General features: G+C 42.3%; 1 protein-coding gene across 1 annotated transcript; it reads right to left on the reverse strand.

The window, feature by feature from the left end:
- Nucleotides 1-3,953: 3,953 nt before the first annotated feature.
- On the reverse strand, nucleotides 3,954-17,455 carry crym (crystallin, mu). The gene is made up of 8 exons (XM_087997889.1): nucleotides 17,246-17,455; nucleotides 12,918-13,065; nucleotides 12,154-12,216; nucleotides 9,647-9,748; nucleotides 7,535-7,718; nucleotides 6,604-6,725; nucleotides 5,298-5,382; nucleotides 3,954-4,283 (listed from the first exon to the last, which is right to left on the reverse strand). Exons 1-8 carry the CDS (start codon nucleotides 17,407-17,409, stop codon nucleotides 4,207-4,209), a joined length of 945 nt encoding a protein of 314 aa, XP_087854015.1. The 5' UTR covers nucleotides 17,410-17,455; the 3' UTR covers nucleotides 3,954-4,206.
- Nucleotides 17,456-22,610: the final 5,155 nt, after the last annotated feature.

Below are 22,610 nucleotides of genomic sequence, written 5' to 3' on the forward strand. Positions count from 1 at the left end.
TCTCATGGTCATTGCCTGGCTCTTGTGTGGCATGATTGAGTGACTATAACAGCAGTCAGAGGCTAGGAATACTGCTGGAACTCACCTCCTGACTCCCCAAAACCTGTCCATCATCTACAGGGCACAAGTCAAGAATATGATGGAATACTCCCCACTTACCTGGAAGAGTGCAGCTCCAACAACATTCTAGAAGCTTGACACCATCCAGGACAAGACAGCCCATTTGATTGGCACCAAATCCATTCCCTCCACTACTGATGCTCAGTAGCTGGTGTGTACTATCTCCAAGATACATTGCAGAAATCCACCGAAAACCCTTAGACAGCACTTTCCAAAACCCACGACCACTTCTAGTTAGAAGGACAAGGGCAGCAGATACATGGGAACACCACCCCCTACCTGCAAGATCCCCTCCAAGCTACTCACCATCCTGACTTGGAAACATATTCCCGTTCCTTTGCTGTTGCTGGGTCTAAATCCTGGAATTCCCTCCCTCAGTGCATGGACTGCAGTGGTTCAAGGTGGCAGCTCACCACCACCTTCTCAAGGGCAGTTAGGGACAGGATGTTTCTGGCTCCTGAAATCTGCCTTGATGGTATTGGTGGAGTTTGGACAACGTAACTGGCCTTAAGATTACATATAGATTGTGATTGAACACAGATCTGCTGCGGCTCATGGATTAGCAGTTTTGGTTTTCCAGACTGGTTTGAAATCTATCCCATTCAGCATATAAGTAGTGTCACTCAACATGATGCATTCTGTCATCATTTTGAACTTGTTGTTTCTACAAGAACTATGTGGTGGTCACACCTATCAGTAATGTCATGGACAGGTGTACATTTTGGTGAGAATAAGGTCCAGTGGGTTTTTGAATCTCAATGTACCACCACCATGACCATTAGAAGTTAGTCAGCTTGGTCAGTAGAGGTACTACTGAGGCATGCTTAGTGATGGACATTGAAACCTCTCCCCAGCACAGGGTAGATTCTGTGCCCATGGTATGGTCAGTGCTTTTTCCAAGTGGTGTGTTCAGCATGGAGGAGAATTGATATATAAGCTAAGGGAGTTCTGTAGTTAGTATTCTGCAGGAGGTTTCCTACCCATGCTTGATGTAATACCATGAGACTTCACAGGGTCCAGAGTCTATGCGTATGGACCCAACTATCTACTGACGAAAAAATGTCATGCCATCACCAATGGGTCAGGACATATCCTGGGACAGTGATGATGGTATGTAGGACCTTTACTGTAAGGTGTGATTTAGTGAATGTGACAATATTAGGCTGTTGCTTAAATAAATGCAAATCCTTACTTTTTCAAACAAGAAAAATCTGAAAGACATAGTTCCTTACTATGAAATTAATTCCTTCAGTCATCTATATTTTCAGTGTGTTTTGGTATTCACTGTTAATGTGTAACTTCTTTTTAACATGAAATAGGTAAGCAAGTTTGAACACCATCAAGAAGATTTGGAGTCCGAGCAATCTCCAGTGTTTAATCCAGGACCATCATCATTCTCTGGTGGCAGAAATGGCCAGTGTGATATGTAACAGGAACTATATTGAAGCATCCATTACCCATTGTATTGGAGGAAGTTAAAATTAAATTAGTGGATCATTAAAAGTACTCAGATTTCCATATTGCATGTTTAGATTTAGCAAAAGGGAATGGAGATTTGCACATTACAAAAAAAGAGTTTTGGTGTCTGGCACATAATTATTTTCTGGAATATAGATCTTTAACTGTTATTGAGACCAATCTGTCCTTTAAAATGCTCTTCAGTCACTTGGATAAGTAACATTACTCTGAACTGTTTCATGTCACTCATTTCAAATGGTGAGGAACTAATTTAAAGTGGAGGGCATTACATAAATAAATATAATAATCACCATTGAATCTCATTAGGAATCGGATAAATTACTTTTAACTGGAAGATGGTGAGAATTTGGGACTTGCTCCCACATGGAGTGTTCGAGGTGAATAGGGTAGATGCATTTAAGGGGAAGCTGGAGAGATAGTTGAGAAAGAAAGGAATAGAAAATAGGGTGAAATAAGTGGAATGGAAGGAGGCTGGGTGCAGTGGCCAGTTCTGAATATCTATAAAATGTATGTAATCTAATCCCTTTCATTGGAGATATTTTGTTTTATTTATAAAGTCATATAGCACGGAAACAGACCCTTTGATCCAACTCTTCCATGCTGACCAGACATCACCTAGCCGCATTTGCCAATTGTTGGCCTATATCCCTTTAAATCCTTCCTATTCGTCTACCCATTCAGATGCTTTTTAAATGTTGTAATTGTACCAGCTACCGCCACTTCCTCTGACAGCTCATTGCATACATGCATCACCCTCTGCACGAAAAAGTTACCACTTAGGTCATTTTTAAATCTTTCCCCTCTCAATGTAAACCTATGCCCTCTAGTTTTGAACTCCTTCACCTTACGAAAAAGACCTTGGCTATTCACCCTATCAATGCCCCTCATGATTTTGTAAACCTCTATAAGATCACCTCTCTTCCTCTGACGCTCCAAGGAAAAAAGCCCCAGTTTATTCAGCCTCTCCCTAAAATTCAAACGTTCCAGTTCTAGCAACATCCTTGTAAATCTTTTCTGCACCCTCTCAAGTTTAATAGCATACTTCCTCTAAAAGGGCGACCAGAATTGTACACAGTATTCTAAATGTGGCCTCACCAATGTCTTGTACATCGATAACATGGCATCCCAACTCCTGTGCTCAATGTACTGACCAATGAAGGCAAGCATCCCAATGCCTTATTCACCATCCTGTCTACCTGCAATTCTACTTTTACAAAAACTATATTTCTGCACCCCTCGGTCTCTCTATTCAACAACACATCCCCAGGGCTCTACATTAACTGCATAAGTCCTGCCCTAGTTTGCCTTACTAATTTGAGGAATGTCATTCAGTTATTCTATGCCAAAGATGTAGAGTTTGACCTGGTTTCTAACTATAATATATCTGCCACTAGCCAATCCTGATCTGTGTGAGAAGTGCCCTTAATGGCCTTAGCGATTCTAAGGAATAGAGAGCAGATTCTTATGCAGGATACAGGATGTATAAACTAAGTGGACTTCCTCACAGATGATGGTGTACCAATCTGCCTTCACACCCCGCTCCAATCCTCTGTTAGTAATAAATGGTCTCCTGCATTGTGTAGAATTTGTACCTAAAAAATGATTTCATGATGTAAATGGATGCAGTATAAATGAATGAACAGTCTCATTTAAGACAGTAATAAATGAAGAATAAAAAAAAATAGAAACCTAGCTAATCCATAGTTCAGTGGATACCCAAGAATTAGAAATATCTCTTTGGGCTTGAAACAACGTCCACAGATCTTATCTTGCAAAACTGTCCTTCAGAGGACAATCTAGCTTCCATTTATGGAAAATGTTCCTAAATTAATCCCACAACCTACATTGAGAGGGAAGTGTCAAAAGCTCTCTCCTTTACTTCCCAATTTCCACTATAACGAAGCTACCATGTACAAACTCATGGTGCCCATTGCACTAAACTGCCAGCCCAGGTCTTCATAATCTCTTCCGAATGCTGTCAAATTCTATTTGTGGATCATTATTCAATCTCATGAAAGGCAGTGTTAAAATAAATCTTCATTTCACACAAGAATGGACAATACTGTACTAGTGAAAAAAACGACAAAGCTTTCTATTTCTATTTGATGTACTATAAACTCGTAATTTATTTAATAATTTGGCTTCCATTATTTGTAAGGACATGGTGTTTCAATTTGACTAAGTTTTTGCAACTGTCAATCCATTGCTTTTCAACAATTTAATACAAGGTTTATGTGTAAAACAATTATGATTAGAGATTATTTTAAAGCAGATGTGTGCAGGGCTGTGAGGAAGGAAGAGGGCTAATGGACCAAGTGGGATAATTCCTTCAATGATGTGGCACAAACAGAATGGTCATTTTGTATCATTTTATAACATTATGCAATCAATCATGTAACAAATGTTGGTAACAGTTGGATTGAAGTTCAACAACTGACACTGTATTTGTACAAGCTGAGAGGTCTTTTTCTAACGTATTAATTGTAGATTTGTGTTTTCACAAGCTGAACTAAATACATCTTTAATTTGTTTGAGCAGTCCCATTATTCTGATTAACATAATCTGATTTTGTGAAACAGTATTCTACAGAACAAAAATTGTAAGATGTTAGGATTTCTGTTTATTTTTACCTTCCCAACAATCAAATACCAGCTTTGCAGTAACTGTGTCTTCAATGGCCATGCCTGGAAGAAATTAACACAAAAGAAAAGAGCTTTAGCAGTCAAAGCTTCATTTAAGCAATAATAGTGACTGGCTTGATGAAGATTTTCTACAATAGAATATCCATTCCTGTGCTCATTCAGATTATACCAAAAGTACAGGCAGTTCTGCTAGATCTTTCTGAAATTTAAAAGAGGATTTTGCAGCAGTTCTACCCTTTCCCACTAACTGACACACAACAGCAAAGCCTTTTGTTCACTCCCACAGGCTGTACTGATTCATTGACTTCAGGGCACAGTGTAAAACAGGCAAGCAACATCGTCCCCAATTGCCAGTAATCCATGCTACAAATGTGAGAGAGACTGGGTGAGGACAGTCAGACTTAGTAGTGATGCTAAGTGAATGATGACAGATTCTTGACTGAGAAGGAAGTTAAAAAATATTGGGGACATGACAGGAATGTGGTAGTTACGCCATAATCAGATCAGCTCTGACTGTATTAAATGGCAAAGCAGGTATGAGGGGATGATTAGCCTAGTTCTGCTTCTGATTCCTATGTTTGTATGCTGCAGCATACAATGTCTTACTGATACTCACTGACACACAAGAAAATCATAAATTTTGAGGGCAAATAGTCTGTGAAATGGAACCTCAAAAAGCAGTCAGGGTGGAAATAAAACAGGTGTTACACAGCAATTTATGGGACAATCCAAAACTGGAGCTATTCTGCATTCTCTGGGTCAATGCAATATATGAAGCAAAATTTCAGCATTTGACCCACAAAACATATTGTTAAAATGGACTCTCTAGAGCTGGATTGACCAGATTGTGATATTATTCAGTGAGTTATTTATCCTTTAACAACAAATGTAAGAATTAAACCAATCCTATAACTGAATAAAATATATCTAAAAGCTGAGTTTCTTTTGGACTCAATTAGAAACTATACTGAACCTTTCATCACAACACAGAGCAGCAGTGAATGAAGAGCTTTGTCCTGTCATCAGCTCCCTTAATAATGGCTTATTTGTTCTCACCCAATGATTTGAAAACTGTGGTCCTGTCACGCACAGCAGGTTTGGTTCCTTTCACCACTTCTCCCAGTTCTGCAAAGATTTCAGCCTGTGAGATAAATTGAAAAACGCTTTGTTAAATGACAGTACTCTACTCTTTGTTCCAGGAACATGTCAACAAATATTTTTACAATTAGAGATTGTTTATAGCTTAAATTGAAAGAACTGTTAAATCAGCAATTAAACAAGAGGCAAATGACAAGCAGGTCTATGCTTGACTTAATCAGGACTCTAAATTATTAAAATTTAACCATCAGTAACAAAACATTAGTGCAATAATATATTACTATAATTGCCCCCTTTTTTGAACGTATTGTTTTATTTTCATGCCTGTACAATTTTGTCTCTTTATCCTTTGCTGGTCCCATGCTGAAGTGGTATTTTTTACATGTGAACCTCAACAATTAAACCTATTTGACTTTGGTGTGCATCACCATCCTTCTCATTCACTGGTAACACACATCCCCTTTCTAGTGATGGAAAGATGTGGAAGGGGGAAGCAACATGTAATTTGTAATCAGGAGCACAAACCCTGGTTGTGTTTCCCTTTTTCAAAGCAAAGGTACTCAGGCCAGAACCAACATTACTAATAATACCCTCACCACACCCCACCCACTACACAACAGGATTAGACAATTACCACAATCCTTACAAGCTTCCTGGTCCTTTTAAATCAGTAAATTCACAGCAACTTAGTGGAGCTTCTCTGAATATTTCTGCAGAATGTGATGATGGGTGATCAAAGACATGGAATTATGAAAAGCAGAATTAAGAAGTGGATTCAACCTTAAAAATTATTTCAATGGCCACAGAATTGAGCAAGGAGGAGATGAATTCTGGATGACCTCAGCTGGAGATCCTTAAACAGAGAGCTAGAAGGGCAAAGGACAGGAACAATGAACTGACTGTAGTGTTGTTTAAGCTTCAGAGGAGCAAGGGGATTAGGAATTAGTCAAAGCTTATTTTATGGTCTAGATTACTTTATGAGAAAAGATCAGACATGTTGGGCCTGCAATTCTTTGTGTTTAGAAGAATGAGAGGTGACTTTTTTTTAATTGTTTGCTCCTGAGGTGTGGGTATCTCTGCCGATCCCTCAATGTCCTAGTGAAGCTGCATTCTTGAATCGGATCAGCTATAATCCTACCAAATGGTGGAACAGGCTCAAGAGGCTGATTGGTCTAAGCTTGCTTCTAATTCACAAGTCTGAGTATTTATGTGTGTAATAACTTCAAACACTGATTAACAGACAAAGCCAAATGAAATGCATTACACCCGAGAGGATGACATCTCCTGACTCTCTAATGGCTCCTTCTCTGCTATCCACATACAGGACAGCATTCTTCATTAGTCCATCATCCAGCTCCCTCCAATCTGGTCGACAAGCTCCAACAGCTGAAAGATTAAACGGTGTATCACAAACACACATTAGAGAATCAAATTGAGGCATTAATTTCAGAGATTTTCTCCTCCCCTCTAGACCATCACCGGACTGCAGGTTCAAGGTCCAATTCAGAGATTTGAGAGCTAGCCTATGGTGAAAATCAGTGTCTCACTGAGGGAGTGCTAGACTGATGCAGGGACAGTACAGAGGGACCACTGCATGAACTGAACACAGTAATACGGGAATGTTGCACTGTCGGAAGGGCAGGCCTGAGGGTGTGCTGTACTGCCGGAGAGACCATTAAACTGAGCCTTGGTTCAAATAGATGTCAGAATTCCTAAAGCCCGTTTCAAGGAGAGCAGTGAGTTGTCACAGTTTAACTTGCCATTGATTTGTGGGATCTCTCTGTGCACAGATTTTGCTTCTGTCGTTAACCTACAATGGAACAGCAACCAGATTTCATAAAGGCTTCGCTGGATAAAAAGCAAGTTGGAATGTCCTCAGGATATGAGAGAAAGATAAGAAGTGGGAACAGATAAAAATGAACAGTAGGAGGTGCTAGAAGTTCTGAATCCAATGAATCAATTTGGACCACACAACATTTGCACAGCCAGAATCTTAGGATTGAGCTAATTGCTCTCCTGATGAGGTCTAATGTTTTAAAGCCCCTTCATCCCCAAGTTAGTGTAAAATTTATTTACATAATGCTTTTGCAACATCCCCCAAACCTTCAGTATAAGTTCTTGACACACTGATTCCAATTACAACGTAATTATTTTCCAGCAATTCTCACACCACAAGTCCAGTCGTTATGACATACCATTAACATGTGCTCCAGGTTTTACCCATTCTCCAAACAGGATGGGCTCTGTTGCCATGGTGACTGTTATCACTACATCAGCATCAAGAACAGCTTCCTTTGCTGAAGCACAAATTGTCACTGGTCCCCCAACTGTTTTCGCAAACTTTTCAACTCGTTCTCGAGTTCGGCTCCACACCTTTACCTGGGATCAAATCATTGAGAGATGAGTTACTTTAATTTAAAATGTCTTAGATGAATAAAGACTTGAGATATTGGCAAAAATTTCCACCACAGCAATGAAGCCAAGAGGAGATTTAACCAAAATTGTTAAAATAACAACGAGAAAGGTTATTTCCTCCAAAGGTACTACAAAGTACAATCTGATGATGATCAGATTATGTGTTTTTGGTGATGCTGACTGAAGGATAAGTATAAAGGATAGACAGAATAATTCCCTTGATCTTCAAAGTAGTTGTCATTGATGTTACATTCCCCTAAAGGGACAGATAGGGCCTTCACTGCAGTGGCTTTGAATTTCGTGTTCAATTCTCTGCACTTCAGCTTGAATGTATGACCTTCTACCTGTATTGCTGTCTAAGCCACAAGGAAGGACTGCTAGGTCACAAAATGCTATGCCTTAGGGCAGGATTCAGGCAGAGTCTGTAGTAACTTTTGTGGGTGATCTGGATGAAGGTTTGAAGCAGAGGGAGACATGGGATTATGAGAAGTCAATAGAGCAAGGGGAATTGGCTTTGGATCTTCAGCACTGACATGATGGAACAGAATGGGCCTGTTGTGCATTTAACGTTGTCAGACCCTTAGTTGCTTTTATATATTTTGTTTTGGAAGGCTGAATGCTGGTACCGTGCAATTCAAAAGTATAAAAAAAGCTTTAATCTGGTCATTAGCAGATTGTACTTTGTGGGACCATTGGAGGAAATAATCTTTCTCATTGTTATTTTAACAATCTTGTCTTCATTGCTGTGGTGGCAATTCTTTCCAATATCTCAAGTCTTTATTTATCAGCAACATTTTAAAAAATTACATTACCTCTACCCCGACAACAGAGTAAACAGGTACATACAAATAAAAAGGGTTGGTTGCATCTTTGTTCATCAGATTACACAGAACGAATGAGTGATTGGTTTGTGAGCCAGTACCTGGTGAAAATTGTCATTGTTAACACCTTCATATCCTGCAAGATGAGGAATCAAAACTCCACAATTTAAAAATATTAGAGCTTCGAGTCTCCATTTACACATGAGAAACATTTGTACAGTTCACTTCAGAATACTATCCCACACAATCCCGGATTTGGCTGGCTTCCCTTCTCACTTATAACAATAACAGAGGTGGCATAGTGGCTCAATGGTTAACACTGCTGCCTCACAGCACGAGGGACCCGGGTTTGATTTCAACCTCGGGCGACTGTGTGGAATTTGCACATTCTCCCATATCTGCTTGGGTTTCCTCTGGGTGCTCGAGTTTCCTCCCACAGTCCAAAGATGTGCAGGTTAGGTGGATTGGCCACGGGAAATACAGGATTACAGGGATAGGGTAAGGGGGGTGGGTCTGGGTGGGATGCTCTTCAGAGGGTCGGTGTGAACTTGATGGGTTGAATGGCCTGCTTGCACACTTTAGGGTTTCTATGATTCCAAATCTTGGCTATACAGATGTTGGGGGAAAGGTACAGGGAGAATCCTTGGCTCCTCAGGTCCTGCCAGGAGCCATGTAATATGTGACATAGATGGATGGTGGGCAGCAATCTGTTTGTCTCCTTCTCCTTTCTGACTGCTGTTTTACAAAACACAGATTTGTCAAGCAAGATCTGCACTGATATCGTAATGAGCTAATGATAAAGGGAATTCAATTGTGTGAGTTTATTCATCAAAATTCACACAAGGGAGCCTTAATATATCAGGTAAAGTGGACAATCTGAGATCAATAGACTTTTGCAGCTGGTGAATGACATGAAAGCATATGGAGTCAAGGGAGGCGGCTGGAGTTTGGATAATAATTAGCCAAGACAGTACTGAATAGCAGACCAGGCTCAATGGGCTGAATGGCCTCCTCCTGTTTCTACACACACACTTATAGAGACAACAAAAGAGGCAGAACTTGTGGAGGTACCTGCTTGAATGGAAACATTTTGGTGAAGATTTCATAGTGACTGACAGCCTCTGGTCCAGCTCCCAGAATACATAATACATCCAGGTTCTTAGGTTTGAGGTACTAGATTAAAAAAATCAACAAAAATGAAACTTAGAGGAAGAATCTGAGAAAAAATATCAGCGAGTCAAATGTGCCAACCTCTGAGACTGACATTATGAACTCGAGCGGGTCTGTCCCTCGGGTTTGTGTTTGGTTCTACATCTGTCATTATGTTGAGAGAGTAACGGTTTACTGCCTTATGTGGCTGAACCAGTCTGCAAACAGACTTTAAAGTTACATGATGATTAACCAGGTAAACATGGCAGCCATTATGCACACAGCAAGATCCCACAAAACACAATATGATTAAACATTCCATAATGTTTCAAGCGCTTTGGGATACTAGATATTTTGACGTGGTGCCATTTGCCGGGTGAATGTTAATAAAGAGGACTGGGAGAATCTGTCTTCCTCACCTTTGAGATTTTTGTGGGATTGTTAGGACCCAGCAGGGAGCTAATACCTTGGTTTAATGCTTCATCTCAATTTGACATATAGATTGAACATTGTCATAATCTCCAAGTTAGAGCTGACCCCTACTGCTCTTTATATTTTCTGAGAGATTTGATGGTTAAAAGTGGTTAAATTGAAATGAGTAATTTGTGAGCTTCTGTTGAGGGGGAATTGTCCCTCCTGGTCTGCGCAGTTGAGGAAGCTCCAGATCCATCACTGGTCTTTGTTGCAGTCACTAATTTCTGTCTTCCTGCCATCAGCAAAGTAAATTATCCTTAACACTAATGAGTTAGAGAGAAAAAAATTCAGCCACACTTGTTGCTCCTGAACCCCACATAACAATAGCAAATATCTTACACTGATGGTGCTACATAAATATAATCTCAAGGCACTTGAAACACTGTTGAACAATATTTGACACTGAGCTACATTGGAATATATTAGGACAGACGATCAAAGTTTGGCCAGAGTTTAGTTTAGAAAAGTATTTGAAAGGAAAGGAGAGAAGCAGAGCAGTTTAGGAAGGGGCATCCAAAGATGAGTGTCTGGAAAGTTAAATGCATGACCACCAATAGAGTAGCACTTCAACTTAGAGATACACAGGAGGTCAGAGTCAGAGGTGTGCTGAGATCTTGGATGATCTCGGATTTGGAAATAAGAATGAGAATTCAAAGCTCAATTGATGGAGGTTACCACAGCCTGGTAATGAGCTCGGAGGTGGGCAGCATGTAATCAAATGAGAAAGTGCTAGGTGGAAACTCCTCCAAATAATTCCTGCTTCTGCCCAATCAAGTCTGGACTGCAAAAGCTCATGGATGGCCTTTCCACCTGGACACTAATTGAGACCTTTAAGTGGGAGATTGATGTCCACTTCAGGACCTCACCATACCGGTGCCAGTATGGTATTCAGCCAGCAGTGAGCAGGGAGTTGCCATTCAGGATCTGTTGGGTTCGGCTGTGGGAATCTAGGGTGAGGAATTACTCATTCATAGAAACTCTGCTTGATTGAAGGACTCAGCATTATGGGAAGGGGTCTGCTGAGAGCCATCCCTCACCTCTCCTTCTCAACCTCTCCCTCTTCTAGCAGCTAATCCCTCTCTGCAAACCCCACCTGACTCTCACTCACCAATGACTTGGGTCCCTTACAGCCTTCCCCATAGAATTACATGCTACATGTGCTGTCAGCACCTAATCAACTAGCAGACAAAGTAATAAAAGCAGAAACAGTGGAAAAGGCTGATCAAGAAAGAGAGAGAGAGAGAGAGTGTGAGAGTGAGAGAGAGAGAGAGAGACAGACAGACAGACAATGGAAGAGAGAGAGAGAAAATGAGGCAGAAGCCACGAAAGTTTCCATTTAAAGACAGTCAGTTGAATGTTACCTAATTTGAATTTATTTAGAATTTCTGTCATTCCAGTGGTTTATTTAATTTTGCAAGTTATATATCAATTGGGAATGCACTATTCTGCACAATTGGTATAGTTTGAGGGCCATGGCTTCAAATCTCATTTGTGGCAATTCAGGGTAAATTTATCTGGACTCCAAAGGTTACATTATAAGGAGTTGTTTTACCTGGAACTTAGAAGGTTGAGGAGTGATTTGATTAATGTTTTCAAGTTAATAGATGCAGATTAGATTGATAGAATTTTTTTCTCTTGGTTATCTGATATGAGACCAATTGTTAATTTTAATTTTGAGATTGATAGGTGTTTGTTGACTGAAGGTATTAAGACATATGGAGCAGCAGAGGTGGGTACGTGGATCTCGTTAGATGGTGGGGCTTGAGGGCTAAATGGCCTCGCTAGTTCCTATGGTCCATTAGATGTTGAATTATTGTCTCCCCCATGGATTCACAGTCCAGTGCAACATACTCTCAGGAGATCAGAAAAGAAACTGAGTCCCTCCACTGGAAGAAAAAATGTCATTCCTATCTCTTATGTGTGATTTTGCCCCACATTGAACAACAATATACTACCTTGGTTGCTATGGCAGAAACTGCAGCAGTTCTCTTTTCAGTGATCACTCTTCCATCCATCACCTTCAGAAACAATGCAGAGAAAAATTAATCACCCTACAACAGATGATACATAGCATGCAGTCCTCACTATCTACACTCCAGTTTTCCATCCACAGTTTTTGTGGAAATAAAACTCTCGCTTCATCTCCCATTAATATCAAATTCATCCTGACTGTCTCAAGTCATAGGGTCACAGAGACATAGAGATCTACAGCAAAGAAAAAGGCCCTTCATCCCATCACGCCTGTGCTCATCAAAAACAACTACCCAGATATTCTAATCCTAGTCACTACCAGCATCCAAGGAGAACGTAGTTTAATTTGTTTTAGATTCAACTTTATAGTACCTAGCATGCAAGATCAAGCCTGCGGTGCTTCATTTTCCATTCCCTATTATGATGGATCCTTTGCATTCGGAGTACAAATGGAGGTTATGTTGTATTATAGATTATTGTCAGAGACTTAAAGCTTTAAATTTTAAAAAAATTAAAGAGCAGGTGGTTTTCCTAAATAGTCACACACCACTGTGAACATCTGGGTAGCTTAGCAAGCTGACTAACAGTCTGACAAATTGTTAATGACCTAGAGCCTTATATCAGCCAATGAGAAATGATCCAATTTCAAGGGAAGGTTCAGGATTTCCAAAGCCTGTAAAATTATTTGGGGCATGCTCCTACAATCACATTGTAACACTTGGACTGGAGATACACAGCAAATACATACTGCCTTTAAGATGCCATTGCTTGGGTCAAACAGCAGCACTGTTGCATGATGAGAGCTGGAGGCAGAGCTGTTGGCTTGGTAAAATCTGACAAGTTTTGTTACCAAGGCATCATCCTTTGCACTGTATGCTGGCATCACGCCTAAAAAACTGAGCAATATGCAAACATTAGTTCAACAGGAAAATACAGAAATAAGATGAATATTTACATAGTGGAAAAATTGTACTAGTTTCCACAATTACAACAAAAAGCTGCACAAATTATTGCCTATTAAACAACATATGGAATGAATTGCCAGAGGAAGTGGTGGAAGCTGGTACAATTATAACAGTTAAAAAGCAGCTGGATGGGTACATGAATAGGAAGGGATTAGAGGGATATGGGCCAAATGCTGGCAAGTGGGTCTACATTAATTTAGGATAATATGGTCACCATGAGTGAGTTGGACTAAAGCGTCTGTCTCCGTGCTGTACATCTGTATGACTCTAACTGTCCAACTCCAAAATGTTCCAAGGAATTTCCCAGTAGTATGGAGCGGGGACAGGGCAGGGGGAAGAAATGGGGTAAAGAAGCAAAGTCAAGGTGAGGTGGAGGGATTTTCACTTGTCGCTGGATAAGAAAAATTCCATAAGGTTACCTCACTACAATAAAATATAAAAAATACTGATGAAGCACAAGTCAGGAGTGTAAGGGAATACTCTCCACTTGCCTGGGTGACTGCAGCTCCAACAACACTCAAAGTTTAATAACACCCAACACAAAGCAGCCCACTTAATTAACACTTTATCCATCACTTTTAACTTTCGTTTATTCTACCACTGACATGCAGTGGCAGAAGTATATGCCACCTACAAGATGCACCACAACAATTATCAAGTCTCAAGTGACAACACCTTCAAAGTTACATAGAACATAGAACAATACAGCACAGAACAGGCCCTTTGGCCCACGATGTTGTGCCGAACATTTGTCCTAGCTTAAGCACCCATCCATGTACCTATCCAATTGCCACTTAAAAGTCACCAATGATTCTGATTCTGCCACTTCCACAGGCAGCGCATTCCATGCCCCCACCACTCTCTGGGTAAAGAACCCACCCCTGACATCTCCCCTATACCTTCCACCTTTTACCTTAAATTTATGTCCCCTTGTAACACTCTGTTGTACCCGGGGAAAACGTTTCTGACTGTCTATCTATTCCTCTGATCATCTTATAAACCTCTATCAAGTCACCCCTCATCCTTCGCCGTTCCAATGAGAAAAGACCTAGCACTCTCAACCTATCCTCGTACGACCTGTTCTCCATTCCAGGCAACATCCTGGTAAATCTTCTTTGCACCCTCTCCAAAGCTTCCACATCCTTCCTAAAGTGAGGCGACCAGAACTGCACACAGTACTCCAAATGTGGCCTAACCAAAGTCCTGTACAGTTGCAACATCACTTCACGACTCTTGAATTCAATCCCTCTGCTAATGAACGCTAATACACCATAGGCCTTCTTACAAGCTCTATCCACCTGAGTGGCAACTTTCAAAGACCTATGAACATAGACCCCAAGATCCCTCTGTTCCTCCACCTCACTAAGAACCCTACCGTTAACCCTGTATTCCGCATTCTTATTTGTCTTTCTAAAATGGACAACCTCACACTTGGCAGGGTTGAACTCCATCTGCCACTCCTCAGCCCAGCTCTGCATCATATCCAAGTCCCTTTGCAGCCGACAAGAGCCCTCCTCACTATCCACAACTCCACCAATCTTCGTATCATCTGCAAATTTACTGACCCACCCTTCGACTCCCTCATCCAAGTCATTAATAAAAATTACGAACAGCAGAGGACCCAGAACTGATCCCTGCGGAACTCCACTTGTAACTGGGCTCCAGGCTGAATATTTACCATCTACCACCACTCTCTGACTTCGACCGGTTAGCCAGTTTTCTATCCAATTGGCCAAATTTCCCTCTATCCCTTGCCTCCTGACTTTCCGCATAAGCCTACCATGGGGAACCTTATCAAATGCCTTACTAAAATCCATGTATACTACATCCACTGCTCTACCCTCATCCACATGCTTGGTCACCTCCTCAAAGAATTCAATCAGACTTGTAAGGCAAGACCTATCCTTCACAAATCCGTGCTGGCTGTCCCTAATCAAGCAGTACCTTTCCAGATACTCATAAATCCTATCCCTCAGTACCCTTTCCATTACTTTACCTACCACCAAAGTAAGACTAACTGGCCTGTAATTCCCGGGGTTATCCCTATTCCCTTTTTTGAACAGGGGCACAACATTCGCCACTCTCCAGTCCCCTGGTACCACCCCCGTTGACAGTGAAGATGAAAAGATCATTGCCAATGGTACTGCAATTTCCTCTCTTGCTTCCCACATAATCCTAGGATATATCCCATCAGGCCCGGGGGACTTGTCTATCCTCAAGTTGTTCAAAATGTCCAACACATCTTCCTTCCTAACATGTATCTCCTCTAGCTTACCAGTCCGTTTCACACTCTCCTCTTCAACAATACGGTTCCTCTCATTCATAAATACTGAAGAAAAGTACTCATTCAAGACCTCTCCTATCTCTTCCGACTCAATACACAGTCTCCCACTACTGTCCATGATTGGACCTACCCTTGTTCTCGTCATTCTCATGTTTCTCACATACGCATAAAATGCCTTTGGGTTATCCTTGATCCTATCCGCCAAAGATTTTTCATGCCCTCTCTTGGCTCTCCTAATCCCTTTCTTCAGGTCCCTTCTGGCTATCCTGTATCCTTCCACTGCTCTGTCTGAACCCTGTTTCCTCAACCTTATGTAAGCCTCCTTCTTCCTCTTTACAAGACATTCAACCTCCCTCGTCAACCAAGGTTCCCTCACACGACCATTTCTTTCCTGCCTGACCGGTACATACATATCAAGGACACGTCGTATCTGTTCCTTGGAAAAGTTCCACATTTCCACGACATCCTTCCCCGACAGCCTATGCTCCCAACTTATGCTCCTCAGATCCTGTCTTACAGCATCGTAATTACCCTTCCCCCAATTGTAAAACCTACCCTGTTGCACGCACCTATCTCTCTCCATAACCAAGGTGAAAGTCACAGAATTGTGGTCACCATCACCAAAATGTTCACCCACTAACAAACGCATCACTTGTCCCGGTTCATTACCGAGTACCAAATCCAAAATGGCCTCCCCTCTGGTCGGACAATCTACATACTGTGTTAGAAAAGCTTCCTGGACACTGCACAAACACCGCCCCATCCAATCTACTTGATCTAAAGAGCTTCCAATCAATATTTGGGAAGTTCAAATCGCCCATGACTACTACAAAGTTCATGACCATTGCCAATGAGAAGGACAAGGGCAGAAGATGATCGAAACTCCACTGCAAGTTTCCCTTCGAATCACAATCACAGTCACTACGAACTATATCACTGTTCCTTCACAGTCACTGGGTCAAAATCCTGGAACTTACTCTTGAACCGCAATGTGGGGGTCCCTTACTACTCGATGGCACTGGTCTCTAGGGATGGGTAATAAATACTGGCCTTGTTAGGCGCTTTCTCACCACATGGAAGATTAATAACGTGCAGCATCATGTGTGCATTGGACCCTGTCTAATAAACTGATTGTTAGGGGCCCTCTTGTTGTGCAGAGGTCACGTCCCTACCCCTGACTAAGGGACCCTGGTCAAGTACCACCTTACTCCAGAGGTGTGCAACAACATCTGATACAGGTTGATTAGGAAAATTGGTTAAATCAAAAATAAACTGGTTGCTTACATGTCTTAAGTTTCACTTGCAATCACCTCTACCTTGAGATGTGACTGAAAATGAGGGAAAACACATACAGGACTTTTTTTTAAAAAAGCCTGGATTTTCCTGTCTGACAAAACAAAATCTCAACACGTCAGCCAGCATCTTTGGAGAGAAACACAATTCGGGTTTCCAGTCGCCTTCCATCGGTTCTGAGTTAAAAATCACACACCAGGTTATGAGTTAGACTTTGATAAACAGGTCATCGGCAATAAATCTAATCCCTTCCTCCACACAAACGCTGCCTGACCCGTTGAGTTTTGTTTTGGTTCTTATTTCATATTTCCAGCCTTCTCTGTATTTTAAAGATCCCGGTCAGGATTGGACAATTGCCCGGTGTGTTATCAAGAAGTTAATGTTGCTGACGCTAACAAACTAAAGTGCGAGTGAACTATAGGAATGACCTCCCGCTCTCCTTCCGCAAGCCGGGCGCCCTGGTGGCCGGAGGAGGAGGGTGGGCGGCTGGGATTTGAACCATTCTCGGTGTGATCTCTGCTTCAGGCTTCTCACCCGTTGTACTTGGCCACGGGCACCGTGCTGCGGACCGGCTGTTCCACTCCGCCGTCTTCACTCGAGAAATTGGCCAGAGCTCTCTCCAGCACCGGGATCAGCTCCAAGTCTAGAAGGAGCTCCTCAATCTCCCCGGATCCGATGTAGGTCAGTTTGTCGGCCATTCTGAGAGGGCAGCCCAGCTTTCAGGGGCTGGGTGGGGTGGGGGGAACGGCTGTTGCTATTTGCAGTCCGGACAGCCAAGCTCTGTTCACTGAGAGAGACTCAATCAGTGATCCCATCAAATATTAACTTTGAGACAAATGCTCCCAGAGTCTGCCACCTAGCGAACAGCAAACAGTAAAGCTTCGGGATTGACTTGTTACATTATTTAAAATGAACTTTACAAATTATTCACTTTTTAAAAAAAAGCTATGTAAAGCAGGAACATTCTGTAAGCATTCGCTGATACATAAATCCCAGCTCCTGTAGCCACGTGGTATGTGAAATTTGATGGCTGTATTTATTTCAAGATTAGCGTGGTGCTGGAAAAGCACAACAGGTCAGGCAGCGTCCAAGGAGCAGGAAAATCAACGTTCCAGGCCGGGACCAGGGGTGTGGAGAGGTAAATGGGAGGGCTGGGGCTGGGGATAAGGTAGCTGAGAGTGCAATAGGTGGATGGAGGTGAGGGTAAAGGTGATAGGTCGGAGAGAGGGTGGAGTGGATAGGTGGGAAGGAAGATGGGCAGATGGGACAGGTCATGAGGACAGTGCTGAACTGAAAGGTTGGAACTGGGGTAAGGTGGGAGGAGGGGAAATGAGGAAACTGGTGAAGTCCACATTGATGTTATGGGATTGGAGGGTCCTGAGGCAGAAGATGATGCATTCTTCCTCCAGCAGCGGATACAATAAATGACATGTGTGGGAGTTCAGGTGAAACTTTATGGATGGAGAAGGCTCCTTTGGGACCATTTGTTGTATCCATTGCTCCTGATGCAGTCTCCTCTACATTGGAGAGACCAGACACCTTCTCGCATAGCACTTCAGAGAACATCTCCAGGACACCCGCACCAATCAACCGTACCGCCCCCCCATGGCTGAACATTTCAACTCCCCCTCCCACTCTACTGAGGACATGCTGGTTCCTGATGAAGGGCTCCTGCCCAAAACATTGATTTTCCTGCTCCTCAGACGCTGCCCGACCTGCTGTGCATCTCCAGTACTACTGTAATCTTGACTGTCATCTCTAGCATCTGCAGTCCTCACTTTCGCCTGGTCCTGGGCCTCCTCCATCGCCATTCCCTAACCACCCAATGCCTGGAGGAAGAATGCCTCATCTTCCACCTCGGGACCCTCCAACCCCGTGGTATCAATGTGGACTTCACCAGTTTCCTCATTTCCTCTCCCCCCACCTTACTTCAGTTCCAGCCTTCCAGCTCAGCACTGTCCTCATGACCTGTCGCACCTGCCAATCTTCCTTCCCACCTAACCCCTCCCATTTGACTATCACCTTTACCTCCACCTCCATCCACCTATTGCACTCTCAGCTATCTTCTCCCCAGCCCAAGCCCCTTCCCATTTTCCTGTCCACCCCAAGGCTCCCAGCCTCATTCCTGATGAAGGACTTTTGCCCAAAATGTCGATTTTCCTACTCCTCAGATGCTGCTTGACCTGCTGTGCTTTTCTAACACCACTCTAATCTTGACTCTAAGCTCCAGCATCTGCAGTACCCACCTCTGCCTGGCTCTATTTATTTGCCTATTCCAACATTGGAACATAGAACATTACAGCACAATGCAGGTACTTCGGCTCCCAATGTTGCGCTGACCTGTGGAACCAATCTGAAGCCTATCTATCCTACACTATTCCATTTTCATCCATATGTTTATCCAATGACCATTTAAATGCCCTTAAAGTTAGCGAGTCTAATACTGTTGCAGGCAGTGGATTCCACACCCCTACTTATCTCTGTAAAAAGAAACTACTTCTGACATCTATTACTATATCAATCATGTCCCCTCATGCTAGCCATCACCATTAGAGGAAAAAGGCTCTCCCTGTCCACCCTATCTAACCCTCTGATTATCTTATATCAATTAAGTCACCTCTCAACCTTCTTCTCTCTAACAAAAACAGGAAGTCCCTCAGCTTTTCCTCATAAGACCTTTCCTCCATACCAGACAACATCCCAGTAAATCTCTTCTGAAACTTTCCCAAAGCTTCCACATCCTTCCTATAATGTGGTGACCAGAATTGTACGCAATAATCCATGTGCAGCCACACCAGAGTTTTGTACAGCTGCAGCATGACCTTGTGCCTCTGAAACTCAATCCCTCTACCAATAAAAGCTAACAGACTGTGTTAACAACCTATCAACCTGGGTGGCCACTTTCAGGGATCTATGTGCATGGACACTGAGATCTCTCTGCTCATCTACACTACCAAGAATCTTATCATTAGCCCAGTACTCTTTATTCCTGTTGCTCCTTCCAAAGTGAATCACCCCACACTTTTCCACATTAAACTCCATTTGCCACCTCTCAGCCCAGCTCTGCAACTTACCTATGTCATTATGTAGCCTGCACATCCTTCAGCACTATCCACAACTCCACTGACCTTAGTGTCATCCACAAATTTACTAACCCATCCTTCTATGCCCTCATCCAGGTAATTTATAAAAATGACAAACAGCAGTGGCCCTAAAACAGATCCTTGCAGTACACCACTAGTAACTGAACTCCAGGATGAACATTTCCCATCAACCACCACCCTGTCTTCTTTCAGCTAGCCAATTTCTGATCCAAACCACTAAATCACCCTCAATCCCATGCCTCCGTATTTCATGCAATAGCCTACTGTGGGGAACCTTATCAAACACCTTACTGAAATCTATATATGCCACATCAACCACTTCACCCTCACCCACCTGTTTGGTCACCATCCCAAAGAACTCAATAAGGTTTGTGAGGCATGACCTAGCCTTCAAAAAACCATGTTGACTATTCCTAATCAACTTATTCCTCTCTAGATGATTATAAATCCTATCTCTTATAATCTTTTCCAACACTTTACCCACAATCGAAGTAAGGCTCACTGGTATATAATTACCAGGGTTTTCTCTACTCCCCTTCTTGAACAAAAAGACAATGTTTGCTAACCTCCAGTCGTCTGGCACTATTCCTGTAGACAGTGATGACATAAAGATCAAAGCCAAAGGCTCCACAATCTCCTCCCTGGCTTCCCAGAGAATCTTCAGATAAATCCCATCCAACCCAGGGGATTGCCTATTTTCACACTTTCCAGAATTGCTAACACTTCCTCCTTGTAAACCTCAATGCTGTCTAATCTAGGAGCTTGTATCTCAGTATTATCCTTGACAACATTGTCTTTTTCCTGTGTGAAAATCGATGAAACATATGCATTTAGCGCTTCCCCTATCTCCTCAGACTCCACGCACAACTTCCCACTGTTATCCTTGATTGGCTCTTATCTTTCTCTAGTCATTCTTTTATTCCTGATATACCAATAAAAAGCTCTAGGGTTTTCCTTGATCTATCTGCCAACATCTTCTCATGTCCTGGCTCTTCTTAGCTCTCTCTTTAGGTCTTTCCTGGCTAACTTGTAACTCTCAAACACCTAACTGAGCCTTCACATCTCATTCGAACAGAAGCTTTCCTCTTCCTCCTGATAAGTGATTCAACTTCTTTAGTAAACCATGGCTCCCTCGCTTGACCACTTCCTCCCTGCCTGACAGGTACATACTTATCAAGATTTGGAGGTGCCGGTGTTGGACTGGGGTGTACAAAGTTAAAAATCACACAACACCAGGTTATAGTCCAGCAGGTTTATTTGGAAGCACTAGCTTTCAGAGCACTGCTTCTTCATCAGGAGGTTGTGGAGTATAGGATCGCATTGCTCTGAAAGCTAGTGCTTCTAAATAAACCTGTTGGCCTATAACCTGGTGTTGTGTGATTTTGTACTTATCAAGGACATGCGGTAGCTATTCCTCGAATAAGCTCCACGTTTCAATTGTGCCCATCCCTTGCAGTTTCCTTCCCTATCCTATGCAACCTAAATCTTGTCTAATTGCATCATAATCGCCTTTCCCCCAGCAATAACTCTTGTGCTGCAGTATATACACCTATCCTTTTTTATTGCTAAAGTAAACATAACCGAATTGTGGTCACTATAACCAAAGTGGTCACTTACCTCCAAATCTAACACCTGGTCAGGTTCATTACCCAGTACCAAATCCAATGTGACCTCGCCCCTTGTTGGCCTGTCTACATACTGTGTCAGGAAACCCTCCTGCACACACTGGACAAAAACTGACCCATCTAAAGTACTTGAACTATAATATTTCAAGTCAATATTTGGAAAGTTAAAGTCTCCCATAACAACTACCTTGTTACTCTCGCTCCTATCTAGAATTACCTTTGCTATCCTTTCCTCTACTTCTCTGCAACTATTCTGAGGCCTATAGAAAACTTACAACAGGGTGACCTCTCCTTTCCTGTTTCTAACCTCAGCCTATACTACCTCAATAGATGGGTCCTCAAAATCCTTTCTGCCACCGTATTGCTGTCCTCGAGTAACAATGCCATGCCTCCCCCTCTTTTACCACCTCCTCTGTTTTTACTGAAACATCTAAATCCCAGAACCTGTAACAACCATTCCTGTCCCTGCTCTATCCATGTCTCCGAAACGGCCACAACATCGAAGTCCCAGGTACCAATCCATGCTGCAGTTTCACCCACCTTATTCATCACCTGCTCATTGCATTCGAGCAAGTAGTGAGCTGCTTCAGTTCTTGGGGTGTATACAAGTGCTCTTAAGAAGGAAGTTCCAGGACTTTGACCAAGCCACACTGAAGGAAAGACCTTAGAGTTCCAAATCAGGATGGCGTGACTCAGATGCAACCTGAGCTAATGCTGTTCCAGCACTTTATCATAAGTATTTCTATCAATCATTACAGCTGAGGCTTACAAGATGGAGAGTGACCAATATATTGACTTATATATAGAGATCTGTTAGAATTTATCTGTGTCCAATAGCTAATTATCAGAATTTGAATTTGTGTTAGCATCAGCTATTGGCCAGATCAATGAAAGTAGAAACTATAGCAGACTTATTGGTTACATCCCATTAGAGTAGCAGATGGATGTTGGCCAGGGCAATGGATGTATCCAAGCACCATCACTTACTTATTTGAGATTGTCCAGGTCATCCTGTTCATAGTCATAGAGACGTACAGCATGGAAACAGACCTTTCGGTTCAACTCATCCATGCCAACCAGATATCCCAACCCAATCTAGTCTCACCTGCCAGCACCTGGCCCATATCTCTCCAAACCCTTCCTATTCATATATATCCATCTAGATGCCTT

This window comes from Chiloscyllium plagiosum, unplaced genomic scaffold, assembly GCF_037043375.1.
Source record: "Chiloscyllium plagiosum isolate Xiang-an unplaced genomic scaffold, Cpla_swu_hap1 HiC_scaffold_20, whole genome shotgun sequence".
Lineage (NCBI taxonomy): Eukaryota > Metazoa > Chordata > Chondrichthyes > Orectolobiformes > Hemiscylliidae > Chiloscyllium > Chiloscyllium plagiosum.

What these genes read in the sequence shown, in the direction of transcription:
- crym (XM_087997889.1), bottom strand. Translation starts at nt 17,409, where the DNA reads ATGGCCGACAAACTGACCTACATCGGATCCGGGGAGATTGAGGAGCTC. An exon ending in AAATGTTTCCATTCAAGCAG is followed by an intron (nt 7,719 to 9,646) that starts GTACCTCCACAA and finishes ATTTGATCCCAG; the next exon opens with GTAAAGGTGTGGAGCCGAAC. An exon ending in ACCTGGAGCACATGTTAATG is followed by an intron (nt 6,726 to 7,534) that starts GTATGTCATAAC and finishes TTAATCTTTCAG; the next exon opens with CTGTTGGAGCTTGTCGACCA.